Source organism: Apteryx rowi, unplaced genomic scaffold (genome assembly GCF_003343035.1).
Source record: "Apteryx rowi isolate R43461 unplaced genomic scaffold, aptRow1 scaffold_111, whole genome shotgun sequence".
Taxonomy (NCBI): Eukaryota; Metazoa; Chordata; class Aves; order Apterygiformes; family Apterygidae; genus Apteryx; species Apteryx rowi.
In genome coordinates, this window is record NW_020447320.1 from 1,879,214 (window position 1) to 1,904,683 (window position 25,470).

The following is a 25,470-nucleotide window of genomic DNA, read 5'->3' on the forward strand; positions in this document are numbered from 1 at the left end:
CCTTCATGAATTTTTCTTTGAGAAAGAAATTGAATATAAATCTGTAGAATAAAAGTTTTTACATATCCCATTACATACTGATATCCTTACATTGTTGCTAGTTTATTTGGGGCCCAGTCCTTCTCCTATAAAAGCTAGTGGAAAAACTTCTAAATGCAAAATCTAGTATTTTATTTCATCCTTATGATATCAGCATGTAATGATACTGTAGCTTAGTCTGTTTTATATCTGTCAAATACTTTTTTTTTTTTTTTAAATATAACAAAAAATAGCCAATGCTAGTTAAGACCCTTTGCCACTGATTAAGACAGTATCTATCTCAGAGAGTCAGTTGCCAGAAATTAATTTGAAACTTCAGGCTTGATCTGCAGAAGGTATAAATGAAACCCTTTTTCCTTAAAAATTTCAGATAAAAAGCAGTTATTTCTGCAGGAAAAAAAACCCAGTAGTAGTATGGGTGTGTGTATTATAGTACAGGTTTGTGACTGATGTAAGTAAACAGCTTTGTAAAATTGTTTCTACATTATGTGATATTTTGACATTTATGATGTTTGTGATTATGAATTTCTCAATCTGTATTTTGATTTTTTTCTAAATTGTTTAAATATTCAGGGAATTTCTAATGCAACAACTATCATCGGTAGCACATTTTAATTTTTTTGTACGTTTTATAATATTGCTTACAAAATTCAGACATTACAACTGATTTTACAAATACTCTGCTTACTGAAGTCTATTGAGAAGATATAGGTTTTGGTTAACATTAATGCAGCAATTCAGTAATAACCCCTTAAACAGTTTTAAAACTCTTTGTTTCAGAAATCACTGGAATCCTGGTAGGGCACTAATATATATGTATAAATTGCATGTAGTCGAACAAAGAGTTATTCTGACCTAATTCTCCCCTTGCAGTAACTTTGTGTTTCATATGTTTTCCAAAAAAGTAATAGAGAAAACAGTCTTTTAAGACACCCCCCCCCCCCCCCCCCCCCCCAACCCCAAAAACAAAAAAAAAAAAAACCAACAAAAAAAAAAAAAAAAAAAAAATTTTTTAAAAACCCCCCCCCCCCCCCCAGGTTCTATCTAGCAACAATACTCAAGATTTTACTCAGTAAAGGCTGACGTAGAGAAAATGTCTCTCAGAGTCACTGTGTTGGAAGCAGCACTGAAGAGGCATCATGGTTATTGTAGCTATATGTGACAATAACTGTTGAAAGGTGCCACTTTCAAAGGATGATACGAACATTTTAAGCAGCAGTTAGGCCCATCCCTTGGATCTGCCCTCCAGAATTCCATTGTTCTAGTGCTGGAAAGTTTTCAAGGACTTTCCTGTTCAGTTTGGAGGAAGCTGCTGTGAATGTGTCAGTACACAAGGAAGTGTAGACGCTTGATCCTTTAACTCTGCTAGCTGCTTTGCCTAGGTGTCCAACTATTTTGGATGTTGAGGCAGTTTCTCCAAAGAAAGAAGGCAGACTTTGAAAAAAGAAAAGTGAGATTCTCCTTCACAGGACCTGGAGTTTGTCTCTGTGAACAGGAAGTTGGTGTCTCCCTCGCTCCTTATGGTAGCTCATCAGGGTTGTACGATAGGGTCAATAGGACCCTGTTTCAGTAGGGTCAAAGGAAATCTCTTTGTGTTTGATTCTTCCTGCAGGATCAAACCCTAAAGCCCTTTCACCATACCTGATTCTGTTATGTCAGCTTATGTTTATGGATATTTAGTAGATGGTGAGAGGATGCAAGGAGTATTACCTCCTCATTTGCACCCCTATGGGAGGGCTGGCTTTCAGGACATTGTGCTAAAAGTGTTTGCTTAGCACTTTAGCAGAGTAAAATACACCCTTGCACTGCAGAGCCAAATGCTGATCAGTGAATAAGAGAGTAACTCAAGCGAATTACTTCACTTTGAAGGAGCCACTAATGTGATATAAAATGCACTTACTTGAATATGGTTGGATTCTAGTGATGGAGTAATTAACCTTCAAAAAGAGCACAGAAGGGAAGGGATCTTGAAAAGCTAGTTTTACCCCAAGCTTTGTTCTTGAACTTTACTTAAGGCTTACTGCTACAATTTCCAACATCCAGTGGAAGTCAATGGCTAATTTTGATTGGCTTGCATGGGAGCAGGTATTTTATTTTGTATTTAGTTTACAGTTTACTCTTTCATTTTATCTACTGTTTAGTTTACTCTTTTAAAGATGTTTTATATTTGTAGATTTTAGTATGAGTCAGCCAACAATGTTTTAGTATGAGTCAGCCAATATGAAATGCTAAAGGGAAAGTTTTAATAAAGATATTAATGTTTTATTCAGAAAGTGTATTGAGTTAAAATATGTTCATTTACATTTAGAAATGAAAAATGTCCTTCCTTCTGTTTATGGTGAAGCTGATTTTTTGGTCTTTTATTTGATTTTAATATTTAATGTTCTTAATTTCTTAAAGCCAAAGCCAACTGAAACAGTCACAACTGATGAGTCTGGGGTAAGATTAGTAAACTGACCCCAGTGGTTTTACCTCTACTTGAGTTTATTCTTTTTACCATGTCTCTTCCACCAATTTTTCTGTATTTTTCATAACTGTCTTTCTAGAAAGGTGTATGCAGTGGTTTGCATTTGTTGTCAATGTATTATTGAAGTCTACTACAAATGAACCCAACATGATCCTTATTAACAAACCAGAAAACTTGGAAATGCATGTGATGTGTGAAGCATTTCTATAGGTCCTGTGTTTTTAGCATGTAATTTTTCCTTTCATATCATGCTTATCAAGGTGAAAAGGCCTTCAAGATACATTTTCAAATCTTACCTCTTCCACCTTTGCATTTGATGTTGTTTTTCTGGAAGTGTTGCATGTTTGGGTTTGTATTTGGTTTGACTTCTCCATGATACTCTTCAGAACTCCGAAGACAGCGCTAGAATCTCCATCACTTTTTTCCGTCTCTTCCGGGTGATGAGGTTGGTGAAGCTGCTTAGCAGAGGAGAAGGAATCAGAACTTTACTGTGGACTTTTATTAAGTCATTTCAGGTTAGTAAAATTCATTTAAATTTGCTTTTGAATTGCAAGCATGTATACACTAAATTTTAGGAAGCAAATAACATTTCTTTTGAAATTCATGCTACCAACAGTTAGACATTTAAATATAGTTACTTATTAATGCCTTAAGAAACATCACCAGTTGCTTCACTGAGTCCAAGGGTCATGTAATATTAGCTGTTATCATGAAATTTTTGCAGTACTTCACAAAAAAGTTATTTTGTAAGTCTAAATAGGATTTTTTGAGAAATTAAACAAAAGATAGGTTTGATATGTATAGGTCGTACATGATCTTAGATGGCTACAGAAGAAATTAAACAAGGAATTTAATCTTCTGTTTGTATAAAAGTGATTTCATAAATGTAGCAAATAGATGTTTGAATCCTTGCTCCTGAAAACTCTAAAGAATGTGAAGTTAATGGAACTCTTTAACTGTATAGTAGGAAGTACCTTTGTGTTGTCAGAATCAGTAATCAAAATGAAATATAAAACTACTAAAGATTACTCTTCCCCCTGGATTACTGGCAGAAATAATCTAAAATATAATGAAACTCATGTGTTCATTATATGTGGGAGAATATTAAGAGTGACAGGTGATAACATTTTAAGCATGTGCTTAAAAGAAAAACCTTGGAAAAGCCTCTATTGCATGGAGAACTTATTTTTGTAAGTGGAAATTGAAATTATGCTGTGAAATTATTAAAATACAATGCACCTGTCCCTTTCCTAGGCTCTGCCTTATGTTGCCCTTCTGATAGCCATGCTGTTCTTCATCTATGCTGTCATTGGAATGCAGGTAATTGCAACTTTTTTTAGTCTTAAAAGAAAGTACGGTGTTGGCTAACCTGAGACTGGTTTACCAATGTGCTTATCAAAATATTCCATTAATAGTGGTGCTACATACTAGCCAGAGCTTTCAGACTAATGTAAAAAGGCTGTGATTTTGGCAGTCACAAAACCCCAAAAGATATAAGAAAGGGACGGGGCGTGAGTTTATAGTGTTTTGGTTTGCTGAAAGGAGCCATTCATCTTCCATGTACAGTGAAGCTTATCCCTGTGCGTGAATGTATGACAGAATGCATGGGTTTTTTTGCTGCAGAAGATTTATTTGGGGAATCAGCCATTAAAACCCCAGTCTTTATTTTTTAATAAGACTTTCCCATATTAAAAAAATAGAACTAAGAAAAGAATCTAGCTAAAAACTTAGCCACAGCTGAGCCTGTGGTCAGTCAAGGCTAGGATTTATATAAAAGCATAGACGGGACTTAGGTAACTTAGTGTGAGAATACTGTGTTGGGATGAAGGTGCCACTCGACAGACCAGCTGCCGTGCTGTGAGGGCAGGACAGGTTCCCAGAGTCTTAATAACTAGAGATAGCGAAGTAGGAGAGACCTGTCAGAAAACTGTGGGAAAATTCCTGCTAAGCCATTTCTGGTGGGAGAATGGGATAGGCATTTGAGAGAGGAGTGCACAGGCTGCGGAAAAGCAAGCAGATAAAGGTGCTCAGTATGGAGCTGGGAGGTGGAGTGCAGTTGGGGTGCATGGTAGTCTCTGTGCCACACCTGAGATCTGCTCTTTGCCTAAGGGAAGGAGGTGCCTGAAGAGCAAGGCTGGAAGTTCATCAAGACTTTGATTGGCAAAAGTTTCTGTTAGGCATCCTGAATTCAGGCTGCATTTCTCTTTTTTTTCTTGATGACACTAGTTTTCCTGTCATAAGCCCTTAGGATAGGCATTCTGTAACAGTTACAGATGATTTCTTTTGTTGTCAAAGTTATAATACCGTCCAAACCAACACAAAGTGAGGCCCTAGTTAAATGGAATGAGAAGAAATATGCTATGGAGGGTGGCTTTGCCTCCTGATTCTTTCTATTTCTTCGCTGTTCATCCAAAAGCAACTTACAATCCAGAACACAGTGACATTAATCTTTCTAAATTAAATAACAGTCCCACTGCATTGTAATAGTATATAAATGTGTTATATTGGAAGAGGAATATGTCCTTGGAAAAGACCAAGGAATTGCAATTGAATTTTGGAGATCTGAACTCACTTCCCAGCTCTGACTGGAACTAGGTGCTCAGACTCTCTGTGTTTGGTTTCCATCTTTGTATCTCTTTTGTTTATTTAGATTCAAAATTTTCAGGACAGTGATGATTTCTTATTACAAGTATGCACAATGCCTAGCATAGTGGGGCTCTAATCTGAGTTGAGGGCTCTAGGTGCTAGTTTAAATCAAATAATATTTTCTCACCTAAAATACAGGCGTGTGTATTAGTATTATAATGGTTTGTTAGCAGTGGCAAATTAAATGCTTAAGAATTATCTTGTAAATGTGATGTATTTAATCCATTTACATTATTATCAGGAAAAATCTAAAGAGAGTTGAAAGAATATTTGTGACACTGTTTTTCATACATACTGAAGTGAGGGTTACAGCATCAGACACTACAACTCATTAGGATGAAAGTCAAAATCCTGTCTCTTTGTAGGTATTTGGAAAAGTGGCCATGAGGGACAACAATCAAATAAACAGAAACAACAATTTTCAGACTTTCCCCCAAGCTGTGCTGCTTCTCTTCAGGTGAGCAAACCTCAACTTTTTGCTTAATGCATCCCTTTTAATTGATCTATGGAAAAGGGCTGTAGCTTTTGCACCACAGATTTGCTCAAAATGTGTTTGTGAGTTAGAAGCAATTTAACATAACAAGTACAAAATCTCTTCAGCTGTGTGGTGACAGGTCACTGGAACAGCCAAATTCTAACCAGGTGATACAGACCTAAAGTCATTACAGTTATAGTGAAATGTCTCATTTGTAGAGTAATTGTCTTCATGCAGAGCCCAAATATAGTCAGCACTGATGTCACTGTGCAACTGTTAAGAAAGGTAGAAAAGACTATGTCCTCATTGTATTCTTTATAAACACAGGCCAACTAGCACAACAATTTGGAAATGTGAAAGGTTGTTGCAAAGATGAAGAAAATAAACCGTTCTTTACGTTTGCTGAAAAGATGGCAAGAAATAGTAGGTTTAACTTGCAGAAGGGAGATTGCAGAGAAGCAGTAGGAAAAACTTTCTCCTGGTAAGGGTAGCTAAATATTCATGTAGATCATCTTGGGAGACTATGGAATCTCCATCACTAGAGAGCTTAAGAACAGGGTAAACTTCTGCCAGGAGTGCTTCAAAATGCCCTGGAGCAAGGAGAGGGAATGACCTGGATCAGGAATGCCTCTAAAGGTGAGTACTTTGAGAGCTCTATCTGCAGGGATTCTGTAACTCCGCTTGGTTCCTATGCATTGTTGCTAGCCTATCCTAAAGAGGGGTCCTCTTTTGCAGCAGATGTGTTTGGCAAGAACATCAAAAGATAGCAGATACAATTCAGGGCTACGTGGAGATACCAAAGCCAGGTCTAAGTAAGTAGATGTGTTTGCATGGCAAAGTGCAGAGTACAGATCTCAGAAGCCGTACAGCTAACAACATTAACACAGTGCTCATAGTTCTGGAGCTAGCCTATCTGACAGTTCTGTGCTTGGCTTCTCTGAGTCGCTCTGAATTTCTAGGACAGATTCCAAGGAGGACCAGGAGGAGGAGAAAGAGGGGCCTATGTTCTGCCACACAGCCTTCCCCATTACTGCTGTGTTGCATCTAGTCCTCTGACCCTCAACCAAATTGTATCCCCAGATGTTGCATTTCTTCCACATTCGCTGTAGATTTAAGCCAGAGCTGAATTTTAAGAATTTTTTTATCACAGTCAGTCAGAAACGAGCAAAAATTTCTTTAACATTTGTTATCTGCTCATGCACAATTTATAGAATACTTCATGGTATATATGACCAGGATAGGATAGGATCTTGTTGTTTATGAGCTATGCTGAATGAGGTCTGCATTAGCAGATCATGTTACAGATCAATAGTTTGTAGACAGACTTTGTATATTTCAGTTGATAACTACATTTTATTCTCTGTTAAATACAAATCACTCAAAAATCTGAGCTACAAATACAGTTCCCAAATAAGCCTAAAAAACCCTTCTTTGTCTTTACTAGTTACAAGTTACATTGGACATCAACCTCAAGCTTCAGTATTTAATTCAGGAAAGCTTGGAATCAAACCTTCAGGATGTTGGTAGTGAAACGAAAACCATTAACTAACCCTAAATCATTTTTTAGTTATTCCTCGTACAAAAATTCCTATCATCTTCCATGAGATGATTGACTACCCCCAGAAAATATGCTAAAGACAGAAAAAGGAGAGAGTACGTTACTGAAAAGATGAACTGAGAAACCCATTGGTTCAACATCTGTGGTCTGCTACAATGCTGCAGGTATTGGATATTAAAGACTGCTGACCTATGGTATCCAGTCCTGAAAATGGAAGAACTACTGGCTTTTTTGTCTATCACGATAGCATGGTATAGCCAGAAGACAGTGGGTGCAACAGAAACCATCTTCTCCTAGCTCCTCTGATCTTGATCTAGTTGACAAAACTGAAAGGTCATTCTTTGTCTGAGACCAAGGGCATCACCCAGTGGGATCTTTATGCATGTAAAGTCACTTTATGCCTGTAAAGACTTTTGCCATGACTTTGAAATTAGGTAATGAACACAGACAAAAATGTCATAGGTATGTAGCTGTTTTTAAATATTTGAAATCATAGGTCCTTGCACAAGCATAACCCAACTATGCAAAAAGTGCAATAGCAGAAAGTTAGACAAGCATTTCCTCAGCCATGCAGAGGAGAAGGCAATTCCTCTTTTATGAATAGGTACTTTTAACTTCTATTACAGGTTTTTGTACACAGCAGCTCTACAGCTATAAGTATGTAACTTGAAAATGACAGTTTTGGGTTCAGTTTTTACACCTTTCTGGTGCACCCTATAAAATGGGTCTACAATGTCAGATCTAAGCTTGTGATTTCTGAAATATACTCTGTACGTTTTTATTAGTTCCAGATCTGAGGAACTATAATCTGTCTTTGCATTTGTCCTTGTACAGCTCTAAGCATTTTGTCAGAACTTAACAAATCAATGCATCTTTAGTTCATTTTGAGCTAATAATACTTAATTTCTCTTTGTGACCTTATAAAGGTGTGCAACTGGAGAAGCCTGGCAGGAAATCATGTTGGCATGTTTGCCTGGAAAACGCTGTGATCCAGAATCTGATTATAATCCAGGGGAAGAATACACATGTGGAAGCAATTTTGCCATCATTTATTTTATCAGTTTTTACATGCTTTGTGCATTTTTGGTGAGTCCAGCTTGTGCTTAGTAGTAGAAGTGAATTTTAGCTGACTTTTTTCTGAACTAACAAAGTAGTGGGGTCAGAGAATAATTTTAAGTCCCTTACCTAAATAATTTTTGCAAGGTTCTATTTTTCATATGCTTGCCTAAATCCTGTAGATCTTACTAAATGCCAGTAATGTCTCATGTGCAAGATGTTCTTCTGACTACAAGCCTCCACGTATGCAGGAATGGTTGTTTGCCCAATTGAAAGCTAATTTAACAGAATTTTCATCAGCTATTATTTCAGGTATTTTTCAATAACATCATTAAAAATTCGTTAATAATGAAGTTGCAGGTCCTTTGACTTACTAGTAATATTATTAGAATTATTTAAACTTTATTAAAAATATTTAAACTTAGCAGAATTTGGATATGTGTATCTGTAAGTGTGCTCAAATTATGACACACGAGATGTAAACTAAAAACTTTCTTCCTAATCCATGGCAATATGGATTATTTGCACTAAAATAGTCTTTGAAATATGTTTTCCTCATTCCATGTGTCTGGTCTAGGTTGGTTTATTTGTTCTATTCACAGTACCCTTGTCCTTGCAAAAGGAGAGTGGTTGAACAGAATTCTGAACTACCCTAAACATATGTATTTTCTGTTCTGTAATATCTTTTACATTAACAAAGCATACGCAGAAGTCTTATTGTCATGTCATGGAATCCTGTTAATACAAAAGTTGTTTCCTGTGTATTGGATATATGTATTTGATCCAATCTTTTAACTTAAGGTAGTTTGGCCTAACAAATCAAGGAACAGAAACAAAACCATGTTATACCCTATGTCAAAGACTGAATGCTATATGACAGCATAACATTCTTGTCATGTGAATACTTGATAGAGTACCAGTTAGTTAAATGATCAGGCAAGTGTTTTCTGTGGTAGTTGATGATATTTTCCAATAAATATTATTTGTAAGATGGGTTTATTTGGTTGCTTGAATTCTAAACCTGCTACTTTATAACTTAGAGTTAAATTATGAAAATATTTGTATTTCAGAAAAAGGAAGGTAAATCTGTGCTCTCGACTGCTTTTTTTAGATTATCAATTTATTTGTGGCTGTCATTATGGATAACTTTGATTATTTGACACGTGACTGGTCTATTTTGGGTCCCCATCATTTGGATGAGTTCAAAAGGATATGGTCAGAATATGACCCTGAAGCAAAGTAAGTTAGATCATTTCTCTGATAGGATTTTTTTTTAATAATAAAAGCAAAACATAGTGTATTCTTTGGGAATGCATGTGTATTTGATAATTGGCATATATTGATTCTAGGGGAAGAATAAAGCATCTTGATGTGGTGACATTACTGAGACGCATTCAGCCCCCGCTTGGTTTTGGCAAATTATGCCCTCACCGAGTGGCCTGCAAGGTAGGTTTTACTCTATTCTCCTTGTAAATTTATTTCATAGTTCATAATTCTGCCAAATTTGTATTGCATATATACAGTAATCCTGTCTAGTGACTCAAGTTTTTCCAGTTTTATAGAGGCTGAACTTAACCCACAAAAACTAGTATCATTTCTTTCAGTATACTCATTTGAGTAGTCATCACCAACATAAAATCCTTTGCAGAGCATCAAAATGAAAGGAGGTGGTCTGTAAACCTGTCACTATTTCTTATTGTCACATCTGTGAACTGCCTCAACCCAGCGCTGGTCCTACGAGCCTCAGTGACATTTCTGGTTTCTCTTTAATCCTAGGGACAAAGAGGGTAGTTGTTTACCTTAATTCACAATTACATTCTGATACGGTACTTCTATAATCACAGTCGTGAGAATTTTGCTGCCCATGAAGCACAGGACTGAGATTGAAGGGTGGGGACTGCAAGATGATAACAATAATAATAAGTGAACCACTGTGCAATACAATATGTAGCAGTGAGCAAGAAAACTGAAAATTAAAGGGAATTTAAAGTAAACTAGAATTTGTCAGGCACAATGTGCAATTTAGATGAAGATTAATTGCATTTTTGTTTTAGGTGTTGAGCAGATATTTTAGCTCTTTATGAAAGTTCAAAAATAACACAAAAGAGATGAATAATTATTATATTACTTGAGGACTTCAAAACTATGGATATTATTCTGGTTTTAGCAATTTCAGTGGGAATATAATCAAACCTTTTAATTCAACGGTCCTTATAGCAGTACTGTGATTTGGATTTCATTTATATCTGTTTATAAATAATTAAGTTGACATAGAAAACACTGGATTCAAATGGAATGCTAAATGGGATTTTATGGCAAACCAGTAATAAATCTGTCTGTTAGGATATACTACCCAATTGGGTAAATACTTTTAAACTAGAACAGAAAAAAATCCAGTTAGACGTTAGGAGAAGATTTTGATAGATCAAATAGTGTTGTTCTAACAGACAGGGTCAGGGAGATACTGCTCTAAAAGGTGAACACTCTAATGCAGGGTGATGGCCAAAAAGGAAGCCTCTTTCAGACAAATTCAGTGTAGATAGCATGAGAGATGCATGGCACTGTTGAAGAGTTGTCTGGGAAATGTATCAGCTTTCACAAGCCAGACCTGATGCTGTGTTCTTCCTGGAGCATGACATTGGAGGAATCTGTGGGAAACTTGGACCGTGACTGCAACCAGACTGTGGGCTCCCTCAGGCCTTGCTATATTTTCAGATGACTAAAGCACACTAATGCCTGTGCTACCAATTTTGCTCTGCGGCTGCTACCACCCGCAAGCTAAATGGGATTAGTGTAGGTATCTTGGCATGTGCCTTTGTCATGCCTTCATTTGAATGTGTCTCTGTTTTTAAAAAAAAAAAAAAAAAATTCTTTTAGCTCAGTGCAGGGCAAGTGGATTCTGGCACATAGCAGGCAGCAAAATCCAAAATACACACATTTGCAGACCTGTAACTACATATGTCCCTAACACTTGTGTGACTTTCAGCCAAGGACTGGGCTTCAAGTTTGCAGATTAACTCAGTAGAAGCTCATGAAAACTACTGGACAATTTTATCTTTTGTAGAAGCATCCATGTGATCAATATCAGAAATAAGTGATATGGGATGAATATTGTAGGCAGCTGGGAGGGAAGACCTATCCTTTTTTTGAAGAGTTACATAATTATTAGGCCTCTCACTGGATGTTATTCTTTGAGCACATCAGCTTTCAGGAATGAACATTGCAGGAGATTTTTTCTATCAAAGTTTGTTTTCCTTTTCTCATTTACAGAGGTTAGTAGCCATGAATATGCCACTAAACAGTGATGGAACCGTCATGTTCAATGCTACTTTGTTTGCTTTAGTTAGGACTGCTCTAAAGATCAAAACAGAAGGTAAGGTTCTTATATGTGAAGCCTTTACTGCACTTGTCAAAAGGTGTGCAATGAGGAGAAGTTGTAATTTACTTTCTTCATTTTGTTGGACATGAATAAGGCTGTCTTCCTCTCACTGGATTTGGTTTGCTTGCGAATTATGGGTTGTCTTCGCTGTTGCTGGGAATAGTTAGTTAGAAAATGAAAGGAAGAGGGACATTGAGGCCAAAACCCAAGTAATCTCAGAAATTATTACATGCTTTTACCTGGTCAGGTAAAAACATTTAACAGTGGCATAACAGGAGTTCTACTGCAAGGAATGAATGAGGTCCCCTTTCTGTCCAGCCAAGATGCTCCTTCCTCACTGCTCTTTAACTTATTAGCTTGGGATCCCAGCAGTAGTGGAACTGCAACTTTTCACACTTGAAAGCTAAATCCCCTGTTTGGTGGAGGCCAGTTCTGACCGAATTGGATAGACTTCTATCATTTGCATCAAAGAGGGAGAAATTTAAAAAAAAACAGTGGTATGTTTCAAAGAATTTTGCTTTCTATCATTATATATTTGTTCATTATTTTACTATCTTTTATTACTGTTTCCTGTCTTCTGCTATTCTCAGCAGATTTTGTGTTCCACAGCCAGTAACAAACTGATTAGAATAAGGCCCCAGGCATCTCTGTGGCTTAGGTGCTGCAAAGCAGAAAATCTTTCCTCGGTAGTCAGTTGCCAGAACTTGCAAGCCTGTACGAGTTAGTAATTACTGTGATTAAACAAATAAAGGCTCAGCTTTGGATCGGAAGTGCAATGGCTTACAAAGATCAAGTCACCACTTTGTGCACAATTTAGGCAGCAAATATTAAGTAATTACAGAGTAGAGCCAAGATTTGTAGCTAACTGTTGACCTCTGCAATACTCCAGAGACTGATCTGGTAATCCCATAGGAGTTCACTTTCTTATACCATTTCTTCTCTTTAATTATTGTCTCATTATTTCTATATATATTTAGGTAGCTTAGGCTGCTGCAAAAGATCCTTATCACAGTTTTTGTTTGTATGTAGCTAATAATATCCAAAGGATCATTCATTGCAGCTGGTTGAAACATAATTGCCATCCTCCATTTTTCTGTTTCATTGCCACAGGTAACCTAGAGCAAGCAAATGAAGAACTTAGAGCAGTTATAAAGAAAATATGGAAGAAAACCAGCATGAAATTACTTGATCAAGTTGTCCCTCCAGCTGGCGGTCAGTGTGATACTTTGCAACATGCTATTCTCTGTGCATTTTGGACTTTACAGATGGTTAGGAACCAAAGAAATGTAATTATTAAAATTTGAAATTGTAATATCATTAAAGGACCACAAACAATAATTGCAATAAATATAGAGAGTGTTATATCCTGTTAGGCTAGATAATACAGATAGGACTGATTAGTACAACTTCTTAGATAAAAAGAAAAAGAGGAAGATATATTTTAAGTTTATTTGCTTGCTTGAAAAAAATACCTTATTACACCTAAACCTAGTCTTGATTTCAAGTCATTCAGCAAAATATGCCCAACTTAGCCTGATTTCAATGCATTCAGCAAAATAACATGTTTTGTACTAATTAAGCTTGACAATGTACACGATATTTTAGCTTATATCCTTGTATATGTTGAATACTTCTGGGAGAAACTAATAAAATTTACTTGCCAAATTAAAAATAACATTTTTGCTAAATTGATAAAGCAAGAGGCTAAATTAGCCCAGTTATACTAGTTTAAACCAGAGCAATTTCATAGCCAACAGAAAATGGGATTAGTTCTGATTTATGCCAGTATGATTGAGATATGAATATGGCCCAACTAAACAGATATTTAAATCCAGGTATTAATACGTTTGCAAGAACTACAAGGCACTTATATTACTCGTTCTTAGGTGCTGTAAAATGACACGTCAAATATTTGGTTATATCACTTAAAAAAATATATACATATACAGACTAATATATATATTTAGCCTTTTTTCAATATATACATCTTTATTAATATGCTGTAGTGTAGTTTTAAGCGACTGTTTTTTACTTGCTTTTTCAAGTTTTAAAGGTGCAGGATCTGTTGCATGGTGTCACCCACACCCATGATATATCTATCTATCTAGATATCCAAGATGCAGATCCATTGTAATCATCTGGTATTTTTTGTAGTTTATTGTACTTCTGTAGTGTCACAGCAGCTTTCAAGACTGCTCAGACTCAGGTTTGGAAGCAGACTCGAGATGCCAGGCCCGATGGTGGTGGAGGCTGCTCCCTTTCTGAAGGTGACCCTCTTGGTCTCTGGGGAGAGAGAGCATGCTGGCTGCACTGCTGTTCAGCATGACCCAAGAAGCAGCATTAGCTTTGTCGCTGGAGGGAGCCACTTGCTACTGGTGTGGTGGCTGCCAGCTCAGAGTGGGGATGAAGACAAAAATCTGGCAAATTTGACTATCAAAAGGGGAACTGATACTGCACATTTAAAACAACTTTTTGTGTTCTACTTTGTTGTTTTTAGCTTTACACCTAAGTGCTTGCATGGCATAGATGAATTGCTTTGTTATTGTTGTAACTATGTGCTTGAGCTTTTTCTGCAGCCTCTGTTCCTTTCAACTATCAGTCTTTCCGAATATTCTGAAGCAATTCTGTTTTAGGGTGGTGGCATGGAATTAGTGTTGCCTCTTGCCAACTTCATTCCCCTACTTTTTTTATTGAAATAGAGATGCATGCTTCAGAATAGCGAGCTGTGCCTGCCTAAATCAATCTGACAAAGAATCTTTAAAGATTACATTCCTGGAATTAATCTTACATAGTAACTCACCATTAATTTCAGTTTCATTTTGCTGCTGAATATAAGCTGTATATTTACTTTCAGTTATACTAAAATTCATTGCTAATATTAATTCTGCAAATATAGCTCTCCAGTGTAGCTAGAAGTCTGAAAATCTGGACCATTGCTCAAATGATAGAAAATATTATGGCTTCAATGGCCTAGTATAAATAAGAACACACTGGGAAGTGCTTAAGATTCATCAAATTTCTATTTCAGTTTGAATTTGTTTCTCTGTAGACCTTGATATGACATGCCTCAAAATTGAAAATATTTCAGCTTACCTAAAAAAAAAAAAAAAAGAGGGATACAACTATTTTACATTCAGTGTCATAGGAGTGTATAATAGCTACTATGCAGTAGCAGTTAGTTTCTACTGGAGCTTACTGTTCAATAGAAAATTGTATGCAACAATAACACAGGTGACAGCTGATAAGTAGCAATCTGCTAGGAGACAGAAAACCCTCTTCAATAAAAATCAACAAAGCATCCAAATTCAATATATTAAAATCACTTGCACTTACAAGTTTTGAGCTGGCTAGTTTATAGTGGTTTTGTCCAGCATTACTTTTGCTGTGTTATTGAATACTAGATCCTTCATGTGCTCATGACCATGCCTCCAGAACATAAATCAATTATTTGCAGAGCAGAATGAAAATAATCTTTATAGCATTTTTTTTTTCCTGAATTATAAATAGATGCACTAGAAATGAACAGTTAACTAATTTTTGGTACTGGTTAAATAATTCATTACTATAATTAAACTGTTAATAGTTAGCAACAGATTTCCAGTACAGAAAGCTGAAACTGCTTTTCAGAAGCATAGAAAGTTAGTCAAATGCTTGAATGTATGAAGGAGTTAATATTCTTAGGAGAATACAGAGTAAGAGAATTTCATACCACCAACTACAGATTCATCTGCTTTCTCTTCTCTAAATTCCCCAATCTCTGCCTGCAAGCCTATTTAATCCTGCCTAATACTTTTTGCCCTCTTCAGAAAACTTCCTACTGAAATGATTCCTTTTGCTGTCACTAGTTGTAGTTACAGATCTGTCTGTACTGTGGTCAGTTTTGCCTAGTTGCCTCCCTACCTGTCCATGTCTGGCTATGTGTGTGTGACTCAAAAAAAATAAAGTCAAGGACGGCTCCCTTGACCAAGCTTCAGTTCTTGTGTGCCCGTGTCTGCAGTACAACTGACTGTGCCTGCGAAGTACACGTTCACCTTGTTTGTACGTTCAGACTTTGGCATGCACAATGCAGTAAGGTGGAATGGAAACACATTCATCTAATATGCTCATAAAAGAATTGGTGTATGTCCACAGTGATGAAGAAGGGCCCTTCGTTTGTGCATACTGAAACTTTGCAGGTATTGTCATCTCAGGTACAGTCAGTAGTCACGCGACGTCATAGCCTGACTTGAGACGTGCTCTAAGCGCAACCCATAGTACATGTTATATCAAGTCTGTCACTTCTGTGTGCTTGTTCTTTCTAGGAGCAATTTGCTATATCACTTCCTTAAAAGTTCTGTTCAAATACTTAAAAGAAAATAGTATAAAGGATGGGGAAAGACTTATCTTGGGAATTTGACCAAGTATATATTGCAGAAATCAGTGGACTCAGTTAAACTAAGGAAGATAATTTTAGATTGGATTTCATGTGAGAAATCTTCCTAATACAAAGATCCATTAGTCTCCTGAGCAGCTGCCAAGAGAGATTACAGGTGAACATCAAAGCAAATGCTCACCGAAAGATTAGAAATTAGATTTGAGGAGTCCATTAGAAAGCTTTCTACTGTTGAGACTGAATCTGCACAGTGGCGAGCTTTTCTTGTGAGCTGTGTAACCCCCGCTGCTTCCCAGGGGGAACTGGGGAGACTTAGACCTTGGATACCTTTGTCAGTATTTATCAGAGCAGACTTTTTAATGCCATAAATCATTTCCTGCAACAGACTGGTCTCCCAATGAAGATATTTTAAGGCAATTACCATAATTCTTTTTGCTTTGATATGTGTAAAGACAAAGAAAATAAAATGCTGGGAGACTACATCCCCAATGCATTTTTACTGAAGTTAAATGCTATCATACTTTCTCAGATGAACAGAGCCCACTTCCGACATTATAGTGAAAAACATCCTGTGAATTATGAAAGATGCCTGTTTTGAATGGCAGAGGATCCATTTTGAGACAGATTTTGTCATAGAGATAAAAGCAAGTTTAAACAGTAATGCACTTGGATTGGATTTCCCCATCCTTTTTATTGCCATGAAAGCAGATCATGAAAATGAAATATTGTGCAGTAACCATTATTAAAAGAAGAAAGCTAAGTAAATTTAAATTAGCAAAAGCTGTTATACTACTGGTAAAAATACTATTAGAAATGCTATTATTAGTGAGACACAGTGGGACATATTATTATGGGTAAAGCAAAGACACAGGAGGCTCTGCTTTTATCAAATGTTACTATATGACGTGTTACTGTATATTATAATCAATTTGAGAATTTACTTACATCATCAGTATTATGAAACGCAAGGTGGTGGTAATTTTAACTCTAGAGTACAATTGCTGGGAAACAAAACATTAGTTAGCTAAACAGAGAAAAAGCTTGTTTAAGAGAACGTGTTCATATGTTTAAAACAAAACAAAAAAACCCCTTATGTTTGTCCTAAAGCTTCATTAGTTAGCTAAAATAAGGAGAAAGCAAGAAAATAGTAGTATACTTTCTATCAAAGGTATGTTCAAATGTGTCCAGATGTATTCATTTTTCTGTATTTGGCCAAACAAGTCGCAACAGCACGGAGTGACCCGGGTCCTGAGATGTATTAAGCACCTGTCTGTCACAGCAAGGAGAACTGGAATGACAGGAGCTTATTATCTATCAGGATATGGGCCCTACCAATAGAGAGACCTTGGACACCTACAGCACACTCCTCCTTTCTTCCTTCTTCCATTAGGGAACTAGCAACCATGTTGCAAATAGTTATGGCAATATATTACAAAACTGAAGAGGCTAAGCAACAGAGCAGAAAGCCAAAAAGCTAACTTCATGCGAGATACCTTTAGGGGAAAAAAAGTGTGTGAAAACAAAAGCAATGTTTTTGAATAGAAAACTATTCCTAGTTTTCTGGCAAGCATTATTCATCAGGGTATCAAACTCCCGCAGCTGAATCTCAAAGGGGACACGCAAAATGGGCATGTATGTGCTGTGAACCAGGGGGTTTCAATATCCTCATAAGGTAACTGCCTTTAAAATTCAAAAACTTTGAAATTTGTATTTTGTTCACAGAAATAACTCTGTAAAAAATGCTAGTTTTTACTGCACTTGCTGTTTGTGTGTATTCTGACTTATACCAAATTCACTGGCAGAAGTTGTTTTCATTTCTGTCAGCATTTCAGAGCTGATGCAATACAATAATGTGGGAAAGCGCCATGTCTGCTTCATATTTCCTGTTATCATCATCATCATCTCTCTAGAAGGTGGCTAAGGACCAAATCTTCAGTCAAACAAGAAGCTCACAAAAAATACATGAAATTGTAAAGGCTGTGGGATTTGCTTCAGAACTCAGAGTCTAGAATTTCTAATATTGGGTGACAGTAAGGTCATAGAAGATACAACCCAGCATGAGTATCTGGGACACAGATCAAATTCAAACTGAAAGATGCTCAGGTATTATAGCGAGGGTATGACACCAATACAAAAACTTTAAAGCGAAGCAGGCTGTAAAGATGGCAAGATCTTGTGCAATTAGAGTAATGTTATATTGATATACTGGCTAAGAAAATTTGGTTCAGCAGGAAAAAAAAGAGCGAAAACATGTTGCAAGCAGGGCTTCTTTTTTTACAGAGTCACTCCTATGAACATAAGTATATATAAGTCACAGTAGCTCTTATGTTAATCCAATTGTTCCATGTAACTAAAGCCAGTAGTTCAGCTTCTATGCATATACAAACATGTTCCTGGTTTTATTAGAAGCTTACATGAACTTACTTAGAAGTATGTGAAACTTGGTAACGTATTATGTTTCCTTCTTTATTAAGGATGAGCCTAAACTGCTTGCTAAAACATTGCTTTAAGCTAGTTGCAGGTTCCATTATTGTAAGCTGAAAACATAGTGCCTAGTGCACCCATCACATTTTTGCCCCCAAATCAGATATGAGTGTACAGGCTATTGAAAAATGCGCTGACTTGGGAGAGATGTGTCTGGTCTGTTCATTTAGATGATGAGGTAACCGTGGGGAAGTTCTATGCCACCTTCCTGATACAGGACTACTTTAGGAAATTCAAGAAACGCAAAGAACAAGGACTGGTGGGGAAATATCCTGCGAAGAATACCACGATTGCTCTGCAGGTGATTTCATTTTTACATTTTAACTAACCATTTTATGAGCTTACTTGAAATAACAGGTAGATGAATATTCATGATTGTGCAGTGCTGCAAGTATTTTATTTAGCTGGGACACTTTTGGCCCTTATTCATCAGAAAAGTAAAAAGTAATTCTGCTTTCAGTCTTTGACAAGGTAAGTGCAAAAAGTTATTCTCTGTGGATTACTCAAACAGTAGCAACAGTTACAGCAAACTTTTTCAGCAAGTCTAGTTGAGGCATCACAGTCTAATGCTGTTGATGCAAAATCAGATAAAATAAGTACTTCTGAGCTATCATTTCTGTTCTTTGTTTTATATTTAACTGTTCGATTTCTTGTGTTCCTGCAATTTTTAAGTCAGTTCTCAGTCTCAAAAGACTTTCTAATATGCATTGCCTCATAATAAAGAGGTTGTTACATGGAATAATTTTTCTGCATATTTGTTTGTTCTTTTTCTTTTCTGTTCATAATTAGTGGTGAAATGCCTTCCTGTAGTATTTTTTTAATGTTTGCACATTTTGAACTTCACTTTCATCAATTTCTATTTTTGGAAGTAATATTAACACACTAAGTTAATGTCTTCTACTGTTTTTTAAAACAAACTATCAAATGGAAACTGTGACAACTGATAGTACTGGTTGGCTATCTACTTCTCAACAGTCCTGCAACAAGTGGTCCATAGAGCATAAGTGTTTTAAAGATTATATTCTGAAAATTTCTATCTTCTGATAACCTTTGTTATGAACTTCGAAACAGGCAAATGGAAGGTTATCCTCAAATAATTCCAGACATCATACACTGCATCTTTTGTGTTGGGTTAGGACTTCCTGAGTTTCACTTAATGCTGAGTAGATTCCTACGAACAGTAAACATTTTTGATGTTTCTGATAGCTTTTTTTCTTCTGATGCCAAAAGTTAGGAGGATGTTATGGAATCTCTTTCTAAATGGGGACATCACAGTTCCACCAGGAATATGTTAACCTGATTCAGAGACTGTTTTCTTGGTTATGAGAATTTCTGGTTTGTACTTCTATCCGATGGGTAATTTGTTCCATTCGTATTTCCTAGGAGTGTGTCTGTTGCTAACTCCAATGCATTCTGTTCCACCTCTCCATAAGCATAAGAGATGCAATAGGCAGAGAAAAATTCATTACAATTCTTGCTATTGATGTGTGAGCAAATGGCTTGCCAGTATAGTGTGAGCTGTATTCGCATATCACAAGAGAAAAGAAATATTATGGGGACTAAAAGAGATAAAAAAAAGACTGGATACAGAGTTGAAAGTGAAAGACATCAGAGATTGTTAGAAAAGACTTTGCAGGCTCTGTCATTCTTCATTTGAGAAGCAATTGGTAACAAGGAGCTCAAAGTAAGTTTTAAGCCAAGTATTATGGTTTTCCACTTGTGTTTTCTAAATTGCACATGTAACAGGATAGAAACAAACATTGAGTTTCCAAACGTGGGAGTATGCTCAGTTTATTATCAGTTCCTTCTCCCTATTCAATAAAGAGGGGAAGAACGAAACTGGGATAAATTAGCTCTTCCTCTGTCTTTAGATAAATATTTCTCAATTCACAACAGCTAAAAATTTGGCCCTGAATCTATAAAGGCTTATGGGATTTGAGGCATGTCATTTATTTTTTGCTGATTAAAATAGTGCTGCTATGGTAATGAAATTATCCAGGCTGGTGGATGGGAGGTCATTTCTCTCTTTCTCTCCTTTTCCCTCCTTTTCCCTCTGTTCCACCTTTGTTTTCCGAACAAACAGGTAGTCATTCAACTTGATTTACCAAATATAAGTATAAATACTATTTCAAGACACCTGAAAGTAATTGTATTTGGGAAAAAGCCCTTTCTTACTGGTTTTCAATACAGCATATAAAGGAGTAATACAATTCAATGCTGAAAGCTACAGCAACTCAAATTCAAAGTCAAAATGCTGTGTATGTTAGATTAATTCTGTGAGGATACAGACTTGTGTCAGACCTGGATATCTTTCTAAAAGATCTGTTCTACTTCAAAGAGGAATTGATTTCTCTTGAGCAGTGCCCCATAGAGCAGTCCTATGGGATTTATTATAAGGAAATTAGTACAAATGAACACAGTGAATCCTTTTAGCCTTGCAATGTATAAAAAAAAAGATGTCTCCATTTTCAGCCTCAGATCTGCTTTTTCAAAAGCTTATATGTTTATAAAACTTTAATGTTTTCAAAAAGCTATGTCCATAACTATATTTTTGGCAGCATAATTTATGAGTATGCCACTGTCATCAAACTTGTTTTTTGAACTATAAAGATTTTGTTGAATGATCTGTGAAAAGTTTATAACTATGAGGATGTCATTTCTCTGTGAAGAACTGAAAGCTCTTTTTTCCTTTTATTTTTACAAATGCTCACTCTAAGTAAGTTAATGTTTGTAGGTCTCCTTGGTAAGCAATATACTAATAACAGTAGAAACATACAATGTCATTCTGTCTCTCATACAATTTCTTGGGGAAATTGTGATGAATACTTTATCAATATATGCCACACTTTCATTATAAACACTGGAGGTACTTCATGTAGCAGTCATGGTGGTTTTGTATTTATATTACCCATTTCATCCAAATGAATTTTCTGATTATGTGTATATCTCTTCTTAAACTAATCATACAAAGAGCAAAACAGGATTCCAGCACCTCCCACTGCAGTGTTTGCTTTCCTGTTGAAATCCTAAAACAGTAGTGAAGTAAAGCAGATCAGTCTATGATGACGGCAAATATAAAATACTTTCCCCTCTATTTAAATAACTTTGATAGCTGACTTTGCTTATTAAGTATGGATGGAACAGATTGTAAACCAACAAACTACTGCACTTCCTTATTAAATCAGGATTTTTGTACTAGTGAATCAGTTTGTTCCTGTAATCCAACAACAGCTAAAGACCCATATGAAATACTCGGAGGAGGGCTACTTTTGACTCACTAAGTCTAACAGAGTAAGTGTAACAAAGTGGAAGATTTGGCTACAGTGCACCTTTAGGTCCTCAGTGCTTGGCTGAGTGCAAAGGACCGTGGCCGTGACAGGAATGCTATAAAGTGCAGTATCATGGATGTAGTCATCCTTGGAACTCTACTTTGTACCTTTTACCATTCCCCTATAATCCTTTTGAGATGGAGCTGACCAAAACCTCTTGCAATATTCAAGATCCATGGCACTGTGGATTTTTACAGTTAAGTACAGTTATTTTACTTTTTACAGTTTCTTTCAGAAGTATAGTACCAATTAAGAACAGTGCCCAGAGTTCTTAATACATATACAACAGAAAACATTGCTTTTTAATGAAAAATGTTAGCTGATGAAGATGGATTCCATGAGGTAAAAATGATTTTCTGTGTTGTGGTCTACAGACAGGCAAAAAAATCTTATAGTTAGCTGCGTGGAAGGAAACTGATGGATATAAAAGAAGTGCAGACTGATGACCTTCAGTTATCACTGTAAAAGAAAATTGCCAGTGCGATACTACAGTACAAGTGTCAGATCTAACTTTAAAGGCTGTGTCCTGTAGGTATTAAGTTATCTAACTCCTGCTCTGCCTTGTTTTCATAATCCTTGTTTCCATAATCCTTTTTCCTGTCCTGCAGAAGTAAATTGTTGTCATTTTGTCCAATTACTGAATCTCAAAGCAATGCAAACTAAAATGCCTTACTCTAACCAGTCTTACAGCATTTCTGCCATTCCTGATTATAGCCTGAAGATTTCCCAGGAAGCTGTTTAGTCTTTCCTACAAGGTATGACAGATTCTCCCAAGCAAACTAAATTAGCCTCTTCTCCTCTTTGGAGGAAAAATGTGCTCGGCTATACCAGAGTTCCTGTCACTGAAATCTGTGGATAAATACAGGACCTATTTATACAAGGAGTTATGATTAATGATGCTGTGAACTCCCAGCATGGACACTCTCTTTTCAATCTAAGAATGCTGTATTCTGCATCAATGTTAATTAGACTGAGATACAGCACTCTTAGTTGGGAATAAGAGTGTCTGCAAAGGGTATTATTTAATAGGGAATGGTTATTTTGTTTTAAATTCAAGCCCTACTCTAATCTAAATTAATTTATCCATGTAATAACACTAGTAGAACTCTATAATCACTGTTTTAAAATTCCTGAGTTTTCTTCTTTAGATTTTTCTTATTATTATTCAGGACTGTCAACATTTTGCAATATTTCTTAGTCACTTGATAGTGGATGTTCAGCAAGATCCTGTGAACTGCTTCTAATAGATACGTAGCTAGGTAGATGCATACATACAAACATAAATATAATTTGCACACAAAGCATAGCTCCCACACATTTCTAATAGATAGTAAACTTGCATCTGCTTTCATAAAATCTACCTTTTTCCTGAGTTTCTTAGAAATAAGAAACTATGGCTGTCTTCCTATTATAAGAATTTTTTCTATTTAAGCTTTATAAATGATATAAAATAAAGTTAGTAATATCATAACAATGATGATAAGCTACATGTTAGAACATCGAGGGAAGCGTTTGACAGACTGCCTATTTAAACAGGAAGGTAATAGGAGAGGTAATCGTACTGCAGCCTGCTTACTGAATCTGTGCTAGCTTGAGCTGTATTTGTTAAGTCATTGCTTAGATGTGGAACTTGGTGTTGGTGAATCACTAAGCTGAACTCTCCTCAGATTTTGCTAGGGAGAGTGAGTGCTGGTGGGTCATCCTGTGAATGCAATGTGTGGCTAAAGTCACAACCACAAGATCTCAACTTTTGTGTGTTAAAGAATTGCCATGTTACAAATTTGTAGCTGGAGTAGAAAAAGAGGTTTCTGTATTTTTAAGTTTTTGGAGCTCTGTAGAGAAAAAAACACAACTAATATATCACTGCACATCTAATTCATATATAATTCGCATAGTTATTTGATACTATACATTTTGTCTGTTTTTTTTTTACTTATTCTGTTACAAGAAAAAATTAAGTTCTTCATAAGCCCCTCTAAAATATTAATTAATCTGTTAAAATTTAAAATACAAGCAGTCAGGAAATGACTTTGATAGCTGTCATCAAGACTTCACATTTTGTGAAGATTGGAAATCCTACCATTGCAGATTGTTCATCTGTTAACAAGTCTAGAAAACTAAATTACATTTGCCATAAAGTTAAGATAATGCACTTGGATTGAACAGATATGCCACATATCTGTATGCATGTTTCTGTATCATATCCATGATAAACATCACTGGTATTTCTGAATGTTAGATGCAATGTAGTACTTTCCCCATAAATGTACAGCTATCTGATTCATATATAAGTTAAAGAGGAATAGCCAGCCACCTGGAAATACACTTTTTGCTATGTAAATCAGGTCAAGTGGTTTGCCTTTTGCCCTTGCCTTCCCCTCACCATGTAGGAATGTATATGATATGTAGAGAAAGAAATCTTGGCTCTATACTTGCACCTTCATAAATTTCTCTCAAGGATAATTGCTTCATTGGTGATAAAACTAAATTTCAAATCAAGGCAGGTCACATTCAGCAATGCTTAAACAGCAACTGTGAGAGCACAAAACAGTTACCTCTAATTGAATGGTCATTTCTCAAGTCAAGCTGCTTCCACTGCAAAGGTTTACGGTTTTTCTAGCATGTGCCTCTGTTCATACCCACAGATATCTGGCATAGATTCAGATAAAGGAAAAAGTGTGTCTGAAGCATGATTCACACAGTTATTTCTCCAAATTAAATTATCAACAAGGATAATATTGCCAATAATTGTGCTAAAATTTTCTTTGCTCATTTTTTTGCTAAATAATTTGCTCAAATGAAAACCAAGTTACTGGTATTGTCAGAATAGATTTCTACTGGAATAAAGTCTTCACTATTTCTTACAAAATTCTTGCTTATTTAAATTTTAGCTTCCTTTATAAAAATGGTAGTCATTCAGGAAGACTCAGTGGGGTCAACACAGTAAATTATATTTCAGTCCTGACAATACATTGGCCATGATTTTCTGTTGAATTTATTTCGTTTCCATTTCACCATGAGAGCGATATGATCTCAAGCACTGGGTGTTCCAGCAATGGCCCTGAGGTTATATATGTAAGGCAAATTCATCTAATGTTGTTAGGCTTGATATCAAGCACTTCTGATATGGTCCTGCAGCTACTGCTCAAGAATTAGCTGTAATGTTTTCCTATCTCTTCTGCTGTCAAAAGCAAGAGTACAAATTGTCTAACCCCACATATTTGGTGGGGGAAGGAGAGAGAAATGAAGGGGCATGTCCTAGGCTAAATATTGTCTCCTGTTCAATTTTTTGCAGGGTCTTGGGCTGCAGTCTCTAAGACTCACCCCGTATTGTCTCAGCTTCTGCCGTTTAACAACTCCAACCAGGATATGTTTAAACTTAGCATTGATTCAGTTTTCCAAAAGAAGGAAAGTTGGATGCTGGATACTGATATTTATGATACCAGCTGGGTGTCGGAAAGAAATCACTGAGAGAATTGGATTCTTTCCAGACTCACTGTAAGAAGAGGAGCTTAAGAAAGGAAAATTAACTTTATAGTCTAACAAAACAGTTTGTCCAGAAAGATAAAAATAAAGGCAAAGAATTTGGGATTATTTAAGATAATTGGGCAGTTACAAAATTAAACTGAATGGAAACAAAAATAAGCTTTAGAGGTCTAGCAGGT

General features: G+C 36.2%; 1 protein-coding gene across 2 annotated transcripts in view; it reads left to right on the forward strand.

Moving 5' to 3' along the window:
- The window catches only part of CACNA1D (calcium voltage-gated channel subunit alpha1 D), a 211,763-nt gene that overhangs the window by 160,614 nt on the left and 25,679 nt on the right, over nt 1-25,470 (forward strand). For both annotated transcript variants that reach the window (XM_026076611.1, XM_026076620.1), the window contains 10 exons: nt 2,440-2,478; nt 2,893-3,021; nt 3,761-3,826; nt 5,518-5,609; nt 8,112-8,271; nt 9,353-9,480; nt 9,591-9,687; nt 11,512-11,614; nt 12,731-12,832; nt 18,647-18,777. In XM_026076611.1, coding sequence (XP_025932396.1) covers nt 2,440-2,478; nt 2,893-3,021; nt 3,761-3,826; nt 5,518-5,609; nt 8,112-8,271; nt 9,353-9,480; nt 9,591-9,687; nt 11,512-11,614; nt 12,731-12,832; nt 18,647-18,777 — 1,047 coding nt within the window. The remainder of the gene's footprint in view (nt 1-2,439; nt 2,479-2,892; nt 3,022-3,760; nt 3,827-5,517; nt 5,610-8,111; nt 8,272-9,352; nt 9,481-9,590; nt 9,688-11,511; nt 11,615-12,730; nt 12,833-18,646; nt 18,778-25,470) is intronic.